This window comes from Centruroides sculpturatus, unplaced genomic scaffold (assembly GCF_000671375.1).
Source record: "Centruroides sculpturatus isolate CEXI.00-Female unplaced genomic scaffold, Cexi_2.0 scaffold602, whole genome shotgun sequence".
Taxonomy (NCBI): Eukaryota; Metazoa; Arthropoda; class Arachnida; order Scorpiones; family Buthidae; genus Centruroides; species Centruroides sculpturatus.
The window spans coordinates 99,698-119,497 of NW_019384890.1; the positions used below are offsets into that span (position 1 = coordinate 99,698).

Genomic DNA, 19,800 nt, shown 5'->3' on the forward strand with positions numbered 1-19,800 from the left:
TTGTTTCAAAGAAATATGCAACAATTTATTTTTTGTACATTAGTGACTAGACAAAGATATTTATTGATTATTTTTATTGATGCTAGTTTTAAAAATATGTAGCTACATAAATAGCTTATAATTGAAATTGATGATTAATGGTTTTTTGGTCTATTGATTTGTCTTTGTTTTTAATATTTAAAGTTCCAGTTAAGATATATCAATGTATATATTTAAATTACTATAAATATTTATGAAAAATAATTATAATTTTAGTTATATTTTAAATTATGGAACTATATTTAAATGCTATATAGTTTATTTGTTATATAGATGGAGTAATTTAATAACAAAATTTAAACACTATCTGACACTATCTACAATTATTTTTTTTTTTACCTGCGGAAAAAATTCTGTGCCATCTGTACAGATGATCTGAACTACTGGACTGATTTAATGACTTAACATAGGTAAATGGAGTGTTACTTGACCCAGTTCAGTTTTTAAAGATCTACTCAATGTGAATTCACTTCTTAAAGAAGCTATTTCTTTTTCATGTTTTGGAAAATTTTGAAAATTATTCTATGTAAAGTATACTGTATTTTTTAAAGATAAATTTTTCATAAAAATAAAAAGTTATGCTTAATTGCTCCCATTTCTGGGATGTTTTTTTCCTCCTGTCAAACTGAATGTTTCTAATATATAGGAAGATAAGTTATATATAATATAACTTGATCAACAAATGTCAGACCAGATAGTGTAATTGGAAAATTTTTTAATGTCTGCATTAATAATAAATTAATTACAGTATTAAAAACATACATAGTCATTCTTAACTTTGTGAATAATAAATTTTGAGGTGTGAAAAAATTACTTCAGAAACTTCAAACAATGAAGATATTAATTTTTTTTTTGTGTTATATAAAATATTATTCATGTACAAAAATCTGTTACGTTTAATATTTTTAGATGATAAATTTATTCTTAACATTTATAATTATGAATTATATCACAATTCAGAAGTTTCTGGATTATAACTTCTATTATATTTTATAATGTATTGTTATATAAAATAATAGTTTCATATAAACAATATATTATACTGCTTAAATTAATAAAGGTATTAGTCAGCCACTCTGGTGACTTGCGCTCTTGTCCAGATTCATATTCCTCATTATCCAACCACTCCCATTATGGATTGGCTGAATATTTCTTTGATGAGGTATTGGAAAAAGGCTCTCTAATTACTTTGCTGGTTGGTTGGAAATTAACAGATGGAATTTTTTTAATGCATTTGGTGTATTTAAATTAATATATATTTATAATTTATAAAATAATTATTTTCATCATTTATAACATAGTTATAAATGATGAAAATAGTATTATTATAAATAATAGCACTAATGTAACTTATTTTAATAAAATTCAAATAAATGTCTATGTTCTCATTTAGTTTGAATAATTCAAAAATTACAGAAATAACATTTTTAAAGGTTTCTATACTCTTTTTATACTTGAAAAAACTAAATTGCAGCCTGATATTTTTAAAGATAAAGTTAAATGTAAAAATTCTTATTAAAATAGCTTTTTTTTTTATTTTGTATTACTTTGTGAGATAAATGATTAGTTTCAGTTTTAAAGATGTTTCATAGAAATGTGATTATGCAATTTTACTAGAAATTTGGAAAAAAACAAACTACCTGTATATTACAAATGTTGATTTGAATATAATTTATATTAATATAATGCATTCTAAATTGTAGATACATTCAAATAGCCAAAGTCCCATTTTCTGTTAGCATAAAAGTCATATTATATTCGTGCTGTACTTAAGTTAATTATTAAATTATTTAATTTAATTGCATAATTTGACCTGAAGGCGTGTGGTTAGATACCATGTTGCTAAGATTAATAATAATTTAATATTCTGAAAATAAAAGTTAATTTTTTAATGATTTATAAGAATTCTCTAGTTATAATAAATATTAGAGAAAATTATTGCACTTTCTGTTGTTCAGTTTTCAGTTTCTTTCTGTATTGTGAAACAGTCGAATAAATCTTATTCATATTATAACATATGTCAATGTCAAATGTTTTATTCATAGATAAGAATTATCTTCTTTATACATTAATAATTCTATAGAAAATTGAAAATAAATAATTTATTTCATGAAAATTAGAATATATATTAATGCATATTATATGAATTAGATAAAATGCAGATTATATTTTGCAATTTTAAGCCAATTAAGTTAGATCTTCTCTCTTATTTCTGGTATAAAATTTCTGATATGATTTGTAAAATTTTACATTTAGGAAACATATTTCTTCTCTTTCTATTTTTTCAGTGTTGTATTATATAGTTCAAAGTTTATTTTAAGGAATAAAATCTCAAATAAATATAAATAATAATTTAAACCTTATTAAACTAGTTTAAAGTTTTGGTAACAGAATATAAATATAATTGAATGAAATTTTACATTCTAAATCTGAGAATGGCTAATAAATTTTAAATAAAATATGTTATTAAATTTTTAACTACTTTAATAAGTTGTACATTATTATTATTATTATGTTATTTAATAATTATGAAGGTGCATGCATATTGCTATAAACTATTACATTCTGTTAGCATCGCTATAACTGTCCCAAGATAAATATACCTATGTTATAAAATAGTGGAGAATGAAATAACAATAGTTAGTTAATTCAGTTTTGAATGACCCTCCTTTTTTTTCTTCTCCTTTGCTAGAACAGTGGATCTTAAGGTGTTGCAATGAGACTTCAGGAGCCCCATGATATGGATTGATGGAAGAAGGCAATGCAACACTTGGGCAATATGCCAAAGAGGAGTGCCTCCCAGAACTTCTTATAGGAAACTGGTCCCTATTTAGGTGTTACACACTTGGAAAAAACACAGAAAATGCCCTGCATCCAGTTCATTAATGAGGTTTAACCCATAACCTAATTGTGTTTAGTGGTTTTATCCACATCGTCACTGATGAGTGCTGGTGCCATGAAATAGTGCTGAGTAGTGTCATATTTCTTACATATCTTACATATCATTTCTTACATATGTTACTAAAAGTGCAATAATTCTAATAAAGAAGTATGGAAGTTGCAAGAAAAAATTTATCACTTCGGAGAGATGAATTATTTAGAAATAACAGAATTTTTTTACATTAAATATATTTACAGAAATGATCGGCACTACAAAGTTTTACTTCACACTAACCGTTTAATAGGACCAAGTGAGTGCATTTTACATTAGAAGCATTTCCACCAATGTCTATGCACTATTGCCATTGTTCCAGCAGTCTCTGTATTGCTGCAGCAAGCTATTCTTTGGGTTACTCCAGCATCACCACTGGGCAGCTGACTGAAGCTTGTCTTAAGAGGAGAACTTCTTGCCATGCATTACTTCTTTCTTTATATCGAACAGAGCATAGTCACTAGGTGCGAGTTCCAGAAAATTGGCAGATGCCGTAGCACTGTGTACTTTAGAGCCTGCAGAGTGTCCACCATATTACAAACTGTTACTTTTCCAGTTAGGGGCAGTGCCAATCAGTTTTGAACAGTCCTAATTCATAAAAAAAAATCAACAAATAATTCTAAGTGATATTAAAACTGTTACAATTAAATAAAACTTTTATTATATTTTGGATATTAAACTACAGTGGAACCTCGGTATACGTCTGCTTTAGAATACGTCCAATTCGGAATACGTCCTGTTTGGACGAAACAAATTTTGCTCGGTATACGACTTTTGTTCGGTATACGACATAATTCAATTATACGCGTCATCAATGAACAAGTAGCACTGTCGGTGTACTAGACTAGACGTTCGTGGTGCAACGGTTTATAACTTTGTTTAATTTCTTCTGATTTTAATTCTTAAGTAAAATTTTATTATATTTATTAATCACGAATCCCAAAAAGGCAAATGAAAAGCGACAGAAAACTAAAAATATGACTAGAATTACAATGGAACTGATGAAAGAGATTGTTGAGAAATACGAAGGTGGCATGCGTGTTCGAGATTTTAACTGTTGTTTACCGTATTCCGAGAACGACGATGTGGACAATCGCGAAAAATAAAGGCATTATTAAATCTGCTAACGTTGCGAAAGGGGTTAAATCAATTTCTAAACAGAGATCGAAGACATCAGATCATGTCGAGAAATTGCTTTTGCTTTGGATAACTGAAAAACAGTGTGCTGGTGACAGCGTATCAAAAGCAATTATTTGTGAGAAAGCTAAAAAGATACATACTGATCTCATGAAAAATCAAGCAGGAACTAGCCAGGAAAGCGAGATGTTTAAAGCCAGCCATTTTTTTACACGAGAACGGATTAATCATTTTTACATTACTTTTTATGGGAAAGGTTGGTTTGGTATAAGTCCAAACATCGGGAACGGATTAAGGTCATATACCGAGGTTTCACTGTACTTTAAATTACAAAATTCTAATATTTTTATTATAAAAATTAGAAATATTCTTTTAAATTAAAATCTCTTTATTAATAATGATTTATTATTATTAGAAGTAAATTGGTCTGTAAATGAGAATTTTTTTCTTCAAGTATTTAAAGTATTAAAATTAGAAACAAAATATTAAGAAGTACTATAATTCATAAGTATAAAGGAATTCTATTATATATATAATACACTTAATAAATCTTTCATTAAAGGAAACTCGGCCAGATGCATGATATTGTTATGCTCAAAAGCATTTGGTGGTAAAATGATGCCTTTCAGAATACATAAGAAATTTATGAATAAAAAATTGATTTCATTGTTTTTTTACCAATAATATATTATTTTACTTTTTTTGGAAATTTATGTTCAAACCTTGTCCAGATTCATTCATGATATGCAGTAATATACACAGCATTGTTCTCTCATTCTATCCCTCTTTCATGTTAGCTTTATTGCAGTCAGATCTATCCATATGGCATACAATATTCTTGTGCCTTATGTTAATCAGATAGTCAGTTAAAAAATGTTTTATTTACATTTCTAGTCTTATGTTTTCTTTCATTGCGAATGCATATATGGTATGTTTTAATTATTACATAACATTTACATTCAAATGATAGAATGACATTATAATTGTTAAAAATTGCATAAAATCAAAAAATTGATAAGTATTTTTATTTTTTCTTCGTATCAAGTTATAATTTGAAATTTTCTCATCAATTTATTGATTTCTTTATGAAATTCTAAACCAAAAGTATTGTCAAATTTATGAATCTTGGTTTTCAGTTAGACGACATGTTTTATTTTCCAATATGATGTTCAGTTAGAATGTCATTTCAATGACATATATCATATTTGTCATTGAAATGACATTCTAACTGAACTAATCTGATTCTATTTGAATATGAAACCTTATAATGACTACAGATTTAATTTAAAATGTTGGTTTCAAAACAAAACTGTTGCTGGATAAAGATATATATATATATATGTTGAAAGACAATTTACAATTAAATTAAAAACAAATGCATTTTATTGTATTTATTATGACTGTCATAAAAGAATATCTTTGTACATAAAAAGATTTTTAAAGTGAAATAATTCATAATATTAAATTTACTTATATGTTGCTGCAGTATATTTTTTAATAGCAAATGAAAAATGTGATTTAATAAACATTCATAAAAACTGCTTTATCTGCATCATTAGTATTAATATTCAAGCAATTCCTTTTTAGTAACTCATTCACTTAGCAACCATATAATGTCATTTTATTAACAGTAGCACAAATAACAGGTTACTATGTGTGTATGAATAAGTTTGTATGAGCAGTGATAAATTTAACATTGCAACAAGGAATTTATTGTTCTATATTTTAATCAGTATCATATGTATGCTTTTCTTTCTAGTAAAAATATTTAAAATAATTAATAATTATACTGAAATAAATTATTACTGATTCTCAAACTGTAAATTAGTTATCCTTTAGATGATATATATTGGGTTACTTGTCATTAAATACATTAATTTATTCAATATTTATATAAGATTATATTATTTCACATGCAGGTGGTGGTAGTTAAAATTTATTATAAATCAAAATAACCCATAAATAATTTAATTGATAAGAAATGGACTGATTTAAAAAAAGCAGAGTATCATTTGCTGTTGATTAAGAATAGGAGATATAGTTCATTTAACTGTTTATATTTACTTGTGTAAATCAGTACAGATAAATAGCTTTACTTTCACTTTCTTTATCATCATCATTTGATAAAAAAGATGATAATTAAAATTACTAGATGATTTAAGAATATTTGGATTGTTTTATGTAATTTTATGATGATGAACTTGTTTTAATTATAGTTACTGTCAAAGGAGAAACATGATTTATTTTCTTTATAAGAAAAATTATGATAAATAATATATTTCTGTTTAAATCCAATATGACTAAGACAAAACCTTTCTCACTTTGTTTCTAGCCATTTAAACACTGATTACAAATGTTTTCGGCCTTCTTCAGGTACACTGTGGTCTGCTAGGACGGCTAGAAACAAAGCGAGAAAGGTTTTGTCTTAGTCATTTTAAACAGTCCTAGCTCCAAATGCATAGAAGTTTAAATCCAATAATAGTTTAAGTTAAAATGTAAATATTTTGAAACTTTATTTTATTAAATATTTATTTTTCCTCTCCATTAGCATATTTGAGCTTACAGCTGTCTAGACTAGACAACATTGATATTATTTAATTGTCTGATAATATAATCCTTGAAGTGAAAGGAATGAAATATTCTTGTATCTTACTTTTATTAAGATTATTCAATTTTTATTACTTAGATTTTTATAAGGAAAAGAAATTTAAGTGAATATTAACTTACTTTTTCCTTTACAGTATTTTATTTGATGTTCCGTAGACACATCAGCAAAATCATCTACGTATTTTATTTGCATGCTTTAGTAGTAATAAACTTTTTATGTAAACTTTGTACTATGTCTGATAGTTTATGCTAGATTTACTTTTTATAGATTTCTTGTTGATCATATAAACATTTATTTTTAAATATTTTTATGTATTTAATTAAATCAAAGCCTAATCTGTACAGGAGAAAAAAAAACACTCTTTCAATAAAGAGGTTTACAAGTTACCTAACTCATCAGATACATTTCCAAACTGAAACATAAACATTCAAATTTCAAATTAGCACTTATGCGTTGAAAATTAATTAGAAGAGTTTCTTTAATCAAAGGCACTTTTCTATTAGTTAAACATCTACAAGCTAGATTACATTTCAGTTATAATTGAGCTAATTACAAAATGGTTATTTTCCAAATTAATTAATTTCTAATTGTTTATGGAGGCTACCTGCTTACTTTTAGCCAAATTATTATGTTTGGCTAATTTTATTCAAAAATGCTTTTTTACGATACAATATAAGTTAAGCTTAAATTTTTAACCAAACATAAGTTGAAATTGTCGGATTATTTTTAAAGGGATTTTTTTATTGTCAAGTATTCTACAAAATTGTGACAAGAATGAGATTAATTTTTAATTAATGCAATACATGATGATAATTTAATTAAGTTTTGAATTGTTAAAAATCCTGTTTGATAGGGGTATGACAGCTGTACTTTTTTAATAAATTACTTTTCAGTAAACAGAAATAAAAAAAATGCTATCCATGATTAAACTTCAATTTTTAAACTACAAAAAATAATTTATTTGTAACTATTCTAATCAAATTTAATACATATACATATATAATTAAAGAAAAAACTTGGTTTATGCTTCATAAACTTGTTATTACTTCTATTATATTTTAATTATAAATAAATAGAACTTTACTAAAGGAAATAATAATTAAAAAGTTATCTTTTTATTTGTTTTTTTATGTAATGATCAATTAAGTGTTACAAAATTGGTTATGGAGAAAAATTAATGATCGTTATAATTAGTAACTAGACAAGTAATTAAATATGCAAAATTTAAGCATGAAATAACTTCTTAATCTTTTATTTAGTGGAGGAATATATTTGAATATATAAAAAATTAATGGAATATATACATGTGTAAATAAACAACTTCACAAAGCCAATTTTAGATTAAAGCCAGGTGATCTGCTGAATTATCAGGCTATAATAAGGCTAATTTATTATAATTATTAAAACGATCACATGATAGCAGCTGAACCTTGTACCTCTAGACAAATTACTTTGTATCTAACTATTAACTTGGGTATTAAATTATTGAGCTATAATAAAGCTATGTATAAATTTACCAAAACAGTTTAAAAATCAAACGATATTAATGTTTCAAAAAGGTTGAATAACAATAGATTCGATGTTAATGAAAACAATTCTAGTAAACATATGCCAAAGAATGTATTGTTCTTGAATTACATGCTGTTTTAACACAAGTTGCTTGCTTCACATAAACAGGAAAATAGTTAATTTTGTGTTTATTGCAAATAAATTTTATAAAAATGCACAAGTTTTGAATATTTGTCAATTAGTCATTTAATTAAAGGCTTTTTTCATCCTTTCTAAAGTTGTTGTTCGTTGTCAATTTCATGCAATTAAATTCGTTGCATAACTTTTGAGGGTTTTTTTTTATTAACTTTTTACTAAGGTTTTAATACTTGAAATTCATTCTTTTGAACATAGCTTATATTTATTGAAACATTTTAATGCAAATTTACTTACAAAAGCATGTTTTGTAAACAAACTTCTTATTTCTTTATTAATCACCAGACGAAATGATAAATTAGTCTAACATCTACATTTGTTGTGACTAGTAAAAATAAAAATGCCTACAACCACTTAACTTTGAAAAAATATGTTAATATATAATAAAAGTTATAATATTTACATATAATATTTTAAACTTTATCATTTAAAATATGATATCATATTTTTACTTTTGCAGGAAAAACTACAACTGGTGTCTGTCTTGGGAGCTGGTCTGTTAGTTGGTACTGCCTTGTCTGTCATCATTCCAGAGGGAGTCAACACATTGTATACAACACAAATAAGTGAGAAGATGTTGAAATCTATAATTTTCAAAAACAAAAACGTAATTTCCTATAATTATTATTATCATGTCATAGATGGCAGATTGACAACAGGATAATTTTCATTTATTCAAATTAAACATATGCTTTGTTTTGGCCTAAATTTATAATAAATTTAAATCCTGTTTCACTGAGATTTTATACATGAGAATTAATTCTCGCTATATTTGAAATTTATAGATTTTTTTTTTCATTATTTATTTAATTTATATAAGTTACATGTTTAACTAGAGATGTATGGCATTTTTATTGAGATATTGTCATTTGCTGTATAAGTTTACTTACACAAGAATGTAAAGTTAATGTTATTATTTACACTTGGAAAAAAAAACAATCAAAATTCAGTCAGAATGACTAAGGACCAAAGTTTTTCTACATAAAATACTTTTAATCTTTTACAGATTCAGTTTCAAGCATATAATAATGCTTTTTTATGGGCTTATCAAACAGGAACTTAAGAGACAATATGGCTGAATTTAGACTTTATTGATATTAGTTACAAGAAAAGAATCGTTATCAATAAACTCTAAATTCAACCAAATTGTCTTCTAAGTTCCTGTATGATAAGTCCATAAAAATAAAAAATGATATTATATGCTTGAAACTGAACAAGTGACTAGAATTAACTAATTTTAATATGTAAACTAATGTAGTATAATCATAATCATAAACTCAATGAAATTTTTAGTTTTATTAGTTAAATTTTAAACTTACAATTGAAAAAGTTACTTTAAGCTTTGTTGAACACAGCAATACATTTATCAGGTCATTTAATAATGTGTCGTGTTTCAGATCAGCCATAACTCATAGAAATTTAACACAAGCTCTTTAGTCAGATAGTGATAAATGTATCATATTTTGCCACGTGCAACAAAATTACCAAATATGTTGAATTATGTCAAAGTTAGTAGATTAATGTGCATTTTGGAATTGGAAATTTGTTGCTACAGATACACATCATTATCAATTATTAAATCAATAAAAATAAAATACAATTTAATCTTCTCCATTTGTATATTAGATATTTTATCTACTAAGCAATTTTCTAATAAAAATAAATCTGTGGACAAAATTGATCAGAGGATAACTCTATCTGGTCGATAGAAAAATTTATTAGCCTAATTCTAAAACTAAGTCAAAAATACATCAAAATCAGGTAATTTGATTTTATACTGTATTTGGCTTGGCATCATCCTAAACCAAGTGCATATTGATTATACAGGGTGATTGGAAAATGTCTGGCCAAAATTTAAAGAGGGTTAGAGGGGATGAATATAAAAAGACTCGCAGTATGTGCTTGTCTGGAAATGCTGCGTGAAAGTCTTTGAGAGTAAAGAAAGTGGAAAGGTAAAAGGAAAGAGACACAAACAAATGTAACAAGCCCAACCTTTGCACAGCTCTCCCATTTCCATTCGCAGCTCCATACATCAGATGGATATCTGCTAGTTCAGCATTTGTGAAGCGCTGCATACTGTATGAAATCACAGTAGGGAATGACAGCTTCCCGCATTGCCGGGTTGTTTCGACTGCCCTACACAGTGCCCTCTACCACCTTCACACAGTACACAGTGTTTCCGGACAAGCATTGTACTGTGAATTTTTTTATATTCGTCCCCTCTAACCCCCTTTAAATTTTGGCTAGACATTTTCCTCTCACTCACTAAATATATGTTTGCAACTGTTTTGAAATACCTACAAAAAGCTGCTAATTTCTTATACAGTTTAATCATAGTTAAAAAATTGTCATTTTACAACACTTAATATATGTGGGTGTTGTTAACATTGCTTAATAAGATAATTATAATTTAAAATCATCATTATCTCAAAGTATATGACTAGAGAAGTTATGTGTATACAAATTAAAATGATATATTTAATTTGTAAAAATTATGAATGAATAAGAAAATTTTTTTATAGAATAAAAGAAAACAAAAATAGTATTAAATACTTAAATTTAATTATGTTAATATGTACAGTCAATGAAATAAAATTGAATTGATGAAAAATCTTTTCCAGTTAAACTAACTTCACTAAAATATCACATATTTGTGGAAGTATTCAAATATTCCTATGAATGTATTTTATTTTTTTAAGATTATATTTTTTTAATTAAAAAAAAAATATTAATACTTCTTTTAAGAAAACACTATATTATAAATGGTTCTCAAGATATATTATTATATATGAAAACTAATTTGACATTTGTTAATAATCAAACAATGCACCATAATCTTATTGTGCTATAATACTACCTATTCATTATTAAGATACTAAGCAATTTAGATTAGAGATGATGGCTCAAATGCTTATCTCTAGTCCTTATTAGTATTTTAATAATGAATTAGCTCAGTAAGATTCTGGTTACATTGTTTAATCAGTTACATTGTTAAACATTAAAGCATACAATTAAAAGATTTATCAAAAATACTTTAACAAATTCCACTATGTTAAAGTTGATAAGTTATCCTATTTGTAATTTTTTAATGAATACATTATATGCATAATAAAGATAGCAAATAGATAAATAATGATTAAAAATAGTTTATTTTTAACTGGAACATAATTAATCTTTTAAAACATTAGAAAAGTGAGGTTTTATTCTCAAAACACATCTTATTTTGATACTTAACCAAATACATTTCAAAATTTTTATGAAGTAATAAACTGACAGAACATAAATAGGTAGTCTCCATTTAACAAAAATGAAAAACAGCTTTTTTCCAGCCTTTCTTTACAGGCTTCTAGAATGAGTGACATCTTTCTCAATGGATAGGCACACTTACATATTGATAAAACAAAATATATTATATAGGATATTAATAAGCTAAATATACAGGTTGTTCTGCAAAGTAATCACAATATTGTTACAGCATGTTCTATATGCCTAGGGAATCTATAAATAGTCTACAAACATAGCCTCCAAACACATTGTTTCAATAAAAGGCAAGAAAGAATTAAAAAGACAAGTGAGCTATGTCCTGAAGATAAAAAGCTGAAGTGTAGCAAGGTTAAAGTTTTTCCACAGTGCTTAGAAATGTTGCAGAGCAGCAACCTACAGAGGTGCTAAAAAAAATGCATTTGAAGGGCTATGTTTAAAAGATATTTTTTGGGTGTCTGGCCTCTAGAACATGCTGTAAAAGTATTGTTATTACCTCATAGAACACCTAACCAAACGATTGCCTTAAATAATTGGGTTTATAAATCTGCTAACGATTAAATACTAAGTAATTTGATACTAGGGGTAGATGTTAGGCAACATCTCTTTTATTATGTAAAACTATATATATATATATATATATATATAAGTTATATTTATGGTTGTTATAAACCAAACTTTTAACATAACTATTATTACTGGTATAGTATATTAAATAGTATAAGTATTTATGGAAGACCACTTTCAAAATAATCATTTTCTGTTAGCATCCATATTGTTTGTCAAAACTGGAAGCCATTTTTATAATGTCTTTAAAGACTCTATTTGCCAAACCCTGACTTCTATTAGTCATTTCTGATCAGCAAATAACAGACCGTGGACATAACAGTGTCTTTCAATATTCTTACTCTTGATTTTACATCTGCAGGCTTTTATCTATTCCCAAAATGAAAGACAAGTTGAAGAGATGCAAATTCTGTCAGAATGGAAGTTAGTAACAAATGTCATTAAAGGCATAACAGAAAATAGCTTCTGGGACTGCCTTCACAAATGCTACCGATGCTGGCAGAAAGTAATATGATGTAAGAATATCTGTGTATTGATATAATAAAACTTTTGTGAGATATTCAGTTTATTTTTTCACTCTAATACTTTAATTTAAATACATAATTACAGTACATTTGTTAAATGTATCATATATACACAATCACTTACAAAAGACATTATATGAAAGACCTATTCAATACTTTACATATAAATTTATAAATTAATAATTATTTACTACATAGTTTAGAAAATTCTAAATAAAATAGGCTTACTATAAGTATAATTTGCTATGCAACACTTAAACCAATGAATTAATTTAAAACTATTTTTAAATTAAAAGAACACTAATGATTATTTTTAGCATGAGGTGCTAATTAACATACTTTTGACACATGAAAACATAAATTTACAACCATTGTCATTCTTTATAATTACAATGGTTGTAAATTTATTTATGAAAAATTATTTAAGAAATGCACCAATTTTTTACAAAAGAAACTTTTTTAGTTTTTGAATGACTTTTTCATTACTAATATTTAATTTTGAAAATGTAACTATATTTTTATGATCAAGGTAGCATTATTCTAAAAACTGTTTACTTGAGCCTTACCTTAAGGACTTGTTACATCACAAAAACTAGAGGACAACAATTGTTTTACAGATTTTATTGTAACACAAATCTGTATTCTAGCTATTCAGTATATTAATTGTTTTTAGTGTAACAAGTTTGTAAATAAAGTAAGGTTCTTTTGAACATTTTTAGAATAATTATACAATAAAGACAAGAAGCAATTAACATAATAAAAGTATCACTTTATCTTCATTTGCTATAAATTAACTTTAGAATGTTTTCAATTGCATTAAATTTAAAGATGATGACATTTCCACTGTCTGGAAAACACTTTTTCAATTACAGACATATTTACTTAGTATAATTATTTTATTTAGTCTTATGTTTTGTTTTGTTCTGCATCATTGGTCACGTGTTATTCATTCCCTTCATTGGAATACATCAAGGTGAAAATCTTTCAAAACAATTCAAGAGCAGAACATTAGTACAGAAATATTCAGTTACAATTATTTTTCTTTGCAATTTTGAATTTGCACTCTGTATTTATTCATGTCTGCTGAAAGTAATCGTTTTAAGAGATTGAATTTGAACCTTCAAAAAAATAATGCTGGTAATGGGTGATGGAATTTTGAATACCTGTCCTGGTGTATGAGTTATCTTGAAAAACTTTCACTAGAGATGGCCTTATAAAGGCCAAAAATAATTTGAGGTTAACATATAGAAACTGAAGATAAAAGTTAATAGGTTCCTACACAGTAAACAGTAATAGGTTTGATTGGAGGTACAGTATGGTATTTTATTACAGTAGAGCGTTGTTTATCCGAATCAATTGGGGACTGGGGTTGTTCGGATAACCAATTATGTACGAAAAAATATATTAATTTATCCCGTGTTGAAATTTTTCTCCGTTGCATGTTGCTTTGCATTGAATTTTCATCGATGTTAAGCCTAACGAAGACTATTGTATCGTTAAAAATTATTTTTTTTATTTTGTAAAACAAAATAAATATCTTGAAAAATATAAAAACAATAAAAAAATTATACTTCAGAAGTTAATTTAGTATCAAAAACGTAAAATATTTGTTAGGTGTATTAAATACTCGGTTCAGATGTCACGCCAACAGTTAACTTAATCAAAAACTTCATTAAGAAACTTCAGACTACGAGGCATTAAATAAAATTAGAAATATTTTAATCTTGCAAGCGCTTTCAACGTAAATATGTATGTCGTCTTCAGGCAATTCAAATTGAATAGAGAAATCGATTGCAAGATTAAAATATTTCTCCTAATTTTTTTTAATGCCTCATAGTCTGAAGTTTCTTAATGAAGTTTTTGATTAAGTAAAATATTTGAGTAGCCGAAGACATAGCCAAAGATTACAGCACCACAGCACTGGCGAAAATTTAAATTTGTCAACTGAAATTTCTTCGGATAAACGACGCTCTACTGTAATACAGTAGCAAGTACAGTACATACTCGGATTAGGTATAAATTAAACAGTTTTGACATATCTTAACAAAAATAGTTTGTCAGTACTTTGATTCCAGACTTTCTTTAATTAATAAGACACAACAAATATGTGTAGTCTTCAACCAATATTCGGCATGAAAATTCCAAACTAATATTGGCAAACGCTTTCGATACCCCTCCTGGGCTCTTCTTCAGGCCAAATTTAATGTACTGGATTCTTAAATCGAATATTTTTAAATAAGAACGTGCTCTGTTACTAGAAGTTCAAATAAGAAAGGTAATCACATGCCTTTCGGAATTATAATTTCTTTATAATTTATATTCGTGGAGATATGTTGTGCGCATCTTATAATAATCTCGCATATTTTATAATCACGTGCCGTTTCTAAAAATAATTTTAACTAGTGGATATACGATTGTGCACATCCCATAATAATCTGGTGTATCGTATAATAAATTACGATTCATCCTCTCCAATAAATACTGCCACGCTGTTGAGAGATTCATTTCTTCTTTAAGATTGATGCAGGTTAGTTTGCGATCTGCTTTGTAAATTTCCATCGCTTCCAAAGTTCTTAGATGTTCATGATGATGAGTGGTGCGGATGACCCATGCCTCATTAAAAATCGGGGTTATGTCTTATATCTTAAAGAAGAAATGAATCTCTCAACAGCATGGCAGTATTTATTGGAGGATGAATCATAATTTATTATACAATACACCAGATTATTATGGGATGTGCACATCGTATATCCACTAGTTAAAATTATTTTTAGAAACGGCACATGATTATAAAATATGCGAGATTATTATAAGATGCGCACAACATATCTCCACGAATGTAAATTATAAAGAAATTATAATTCGGAAAGGCACGTGATTACCTTCCTTATTTGAACTTCTAGTAACAAAGCACGTTCTTATTTTAAAATATTCAATTTAAGAATCCAGTACATTAAATTTGGCCTGAAGAAGAGCCCAGGAGGGGCATCGAAAGCATTTGCCAATATTAGTTTAGAATTTTCACGCCGGATATTGGTTGAAGACTACACACATTTGTTGTATATGACCCGGTGTGGGAGAAATCCTTGATTAATAAGACATAAGTGAAACTCATAACCAATCAGAGAAAAATAGTGTTATTTTAACTGTGTAGTGTATTGCAAGAGATGTTTCTCAACTACAATGTATGAAAAAAATCAAGATGTAATCACTGAGCTTTGAATTTGTAATTGACACTGGTCCATAATTTGAGTTGTAGTGGTTTTCAGATAAATGTGGAAAAGATATTGAATTTAGGCTGAAAATGCAGGGGGAGAAGTATATTTCAAGTTTGAGGTTTTCAAGCTAAACATGATTGAGATAGACAGGTTCAACATTGTTAACATTTTTACTTTATATTAAATCTATTAAAAATAATGGAAAATAATGTCTATAGAATGATGATGATAAATTTTTTATTTAGCTGTTTAATCAAGACAATTCAGTAAAAGTATAAAAATGCAGTTTATTAATTAATGCACAAATTTTCTGCATGGGAAAGAGTGAATATTTTGTTTTAATTCAAACCAATGCAAAATTTCATCCATTAAACAGTGTTTGAAGAGTTTCAAAATATGTATATATATATTTTTTTTTAATTTAGACCATGGTTCAGTAAGACAAACTTATCCTGACTGCAAGCACATAATTGTGTATGTAGGCAGCAATAAAATAGCAGCTGAACTTACCAGAAATAAAGTACATAATGTTTCAATTTCACATAGTTTTTAAACAGTTTTCTTCCATTTTGGTGAATTTTTCCATGTAATATCTTTACACTTAGCCAAGATGCTTTTATTGTAATTTTTTGCAGCTATTGCTATATTATTATTTTTTCTACTGCAAATTTTCCCCAAATTTCATTTGCGCAATCATATTCTACACGTGTGGTGATCCATTATAACTATTTTCCATTTCAAAACAAAACCACAAAAAGATAAACAAATTAAAAGTTTTGTTGCTGATACTTTAATTGTCTAAGAATTTATCCATCTTTTATATATTTTATTATTATGTTACAGTATGAAAAATGCTGAATATAACTTTTATTTTTCAGAAGTTCTTCAGCAGAAAGTGCAGATGATTCATTCAAGTGATTCACATTTAACTAAAAGTGTCCAAGATACATTGGTAGAACATGCGCATATACACAGGCATGACGATAGTGCCGAAACACATTCTGTAATTGGTGTGGCACTTGTGTTAGGGTTTGTTTTTATGTTGTTGATTGATCAAATTGGATCGTCACATGGACGTATGCAATCTGGTAAGAGATTTTTATTTTTATATAATTCATGTTTATAATTGAATATATATTATTAATTTTATGTACTTTTCATACAATAAAATTACTTAAAGAATATTATTGTTCATTGTATGTACACTGTACATTTTTTGGTTCTAATACTTTACAGTCAAAATAATAATTTGAATTTTTATTACATCCAGTAAGACTTTTAGATAAATTTTAAAAAAATTGCTGGGATGAGAATATATTTCTTGAGACTATACATACTGGATAAAGTCAATTTTATTCGGTCCCTTCACACGCTGTTGAGGTAATAACAGTTCCACAGCGGATGAACAACATGTGAAGGGACCAGATAAAATTGACTTATCCAGTATGTATAGTCTCAAGAAAAACTTTTAGATAGAGTTGTCGAAAAATTAGCATCCTCTAATTCAATGGTCTCAAAAGTGGGGTACGCCAAGTTTCCCTTCAAAACACTGCATGTGTGTGCTGTTCGCAGTCTGTCTAATCTTAAAACAGTCATCCTCCTGAAGAAGTATTGCTCACAATCACATGCAATCATACATGGAAAAAATTAAAATTGCAGGTAGTAGGAAATTTAGCAGGAATTATAGTGGAAATTTAGCAAATTTTATTATATTATACGGGGTACAATTTATAATTATTTTTGTCCTAGGATGCACGATCAAAAAAGTTTGGAGATTTACAGGGGTGCAATTCAGCCAGCACTCCTCTATGCTGTACAGGTCTAGGGCCACCAAAGTCCATAACTGTAAAAAAATGTTATCTGTTCAAAGGATTGCAGTTCTCTGTATTTGAAAGGCTCATAGGACCGCACCCACTAGTGCCCTTTAGGTAATGTCAGGGTTGACCCCTATTGACTTAGAAATTAAATGCATTATTTGCAGGAAAATCTCATCACTTTACTGTGGCAAAATTATAGCGACTCGGATGTCAACAAATTGATTAGAGTAGGTGAGATTTTCCCCAGTCTGACTTTGATCGATGATATCAAAAATTCAGCATCAACAAAAATACCCTCCCGACTGACGATTATTCCCCTCCCGTCAGCTTGTCCCTGACGTTTACGAAGATTCAGGTTATCATCCCATGTTTGGCATTTACACTGATGGTTCTAAGATGAGTGATGATGTGGGTGCTGCTTTTGTAATTTACTCCTTCTTGGGCCGTGATCTTCAAAACACTTGTTTCTGTTTAGGTAGGTACTGCTCACTAGCACAGGCAGAAACTTTAGCTATTTATATGAGCTTAATTCACATTAGGCGTAGGAAGAACAAAAGACACTACTTACACTATCACATTTATTCTGACAGTAGAGTAGCTTTACAGAGGATTGCAAAGTCTGATAGCCACTTAAAACTTGTCCATCTCATACATCACATTCTCAGACACTTAGTGGTCTTTGTACCTTGAACGCTGTGAGTTCGGTCGTGGGTTTGCACCTCACTTGGACAGGCTGGCCACGTGGAGTTTTCCAGGTTTTCTCCACATCTGTAACTCCTAAGTTTCTCTTAAAAAGACCTCCCAGACGGCATCCCCCTAGGCAGATTGCCCAAGTGTTGTGTTGCCATAACTTAACAAACTCAGACACTTAGACAACAACATTAGAATAGCTTTCCAATGGGTCCCGGGTCATGTGGGATTTTTGGCAACAAGACCGCTGACTGTCTTGCCAAATAAGCTGCAAAGTCTTCAGTAACTAGTACTTTCAGTTACATTCCTACCTCTTACATCAACAATCATGTCGAGAAGCAAATCTTCATTCTCTGGCAAGACAGCTGGGACGATGACACCACTGGTAGGCTCACCTACACTTTCATCCCCAAGGCTGACACTACTGCAATTCTTTGCCACTTTTACTCTAGTTTACCCTCACTAAGCTACAGGACACAGTAACTAAAGCAATACTTGCATAGATTTAACCTTGGGGACAATCCACAATGCGACTGTGGTATTCAGGAGGACCAAACACCACTTCACTTAGTTTTTTGCTGCAATAGGTACAGTCACATTAGGGATAGTTTAATGAGAGCTTCTATTCTTGAAGGGTACAACTGGCCTTGCAACCTGCACCAACTCATTCACACATGTACTGTACAATGTTCCATCATTTATTCGCATTCATATGTCTCTTAGTGGGGCTCTAGAGAGCTGTATCCAGGGGCACAGATAGCAATTAGCTTTCCCTTGTTCTTATTTTCCATCTTTTTTTTCAGTCTAAATTCAGTTAGTTTAACTAAATCCTAGTTGTAAGGTAGATTAGGGACTCTTAGCTTGGTTTCCGGTTAGGTTAAATTAGATTAGGGTTTGTTAGTTTTAGTTGTCTTGTTAGGTTCATCCTAGGTTATGGTATGTTAGTTTAGTTAGTGAGTAAGTTAATGTTTAAAAAGTAATAATAATAAATACATAAATAAAAATATTTGGGGGGTCTTGCTTATTTGTCTCTGTCGATTCATTTGTTGTGTCTAGTTTGTCATTGTGTTCATTTGCTTTTCGCGCTGTCTGTCTAGCTGTTAAGTAGTATTAAGATTCGCGATCACATTCAGCTTGTTAGTACAGTGGTACCTCAGTTGCTGGGATGAGAATATATTTCTTGAGACTATACATACTGGATAAAGTCAATTTTATTCAGTCCCTTCACACGCTGTTGAGGTAATAACAGTTCCACAGCGGATGAACAACAAGTGAAGGGACCAGATAAAATTGACTTATCCAG

General features: G+C 28.3%; 1 protein-coding gene across 1 annotated transcript in view; it reads left to right on the forward strand.

The window, feature by feature from the left end:
• The window catches only part of LOC111631199 (zinc transporter ZIP9-B-like), a 47,418-nt gene that overhangs the window by 11,594 nt on the left and 16,024 nt on the right, over positions 1-19,800 (forward strand). Inside the window, exons 2-3 of the mRNA XM_023375404.1 lie at positions 8,881-8,986; positions 16,869-17,078. Coding sequence (XP_023231172.1) covers positions 8,881-8,986; positions 16,869-17,078 — 316 coding nt within the window. The remainder of the gene's footprint in view (positions 1-8,880; positions 8,987-16,868; positions 17,079-19,800) is intronic.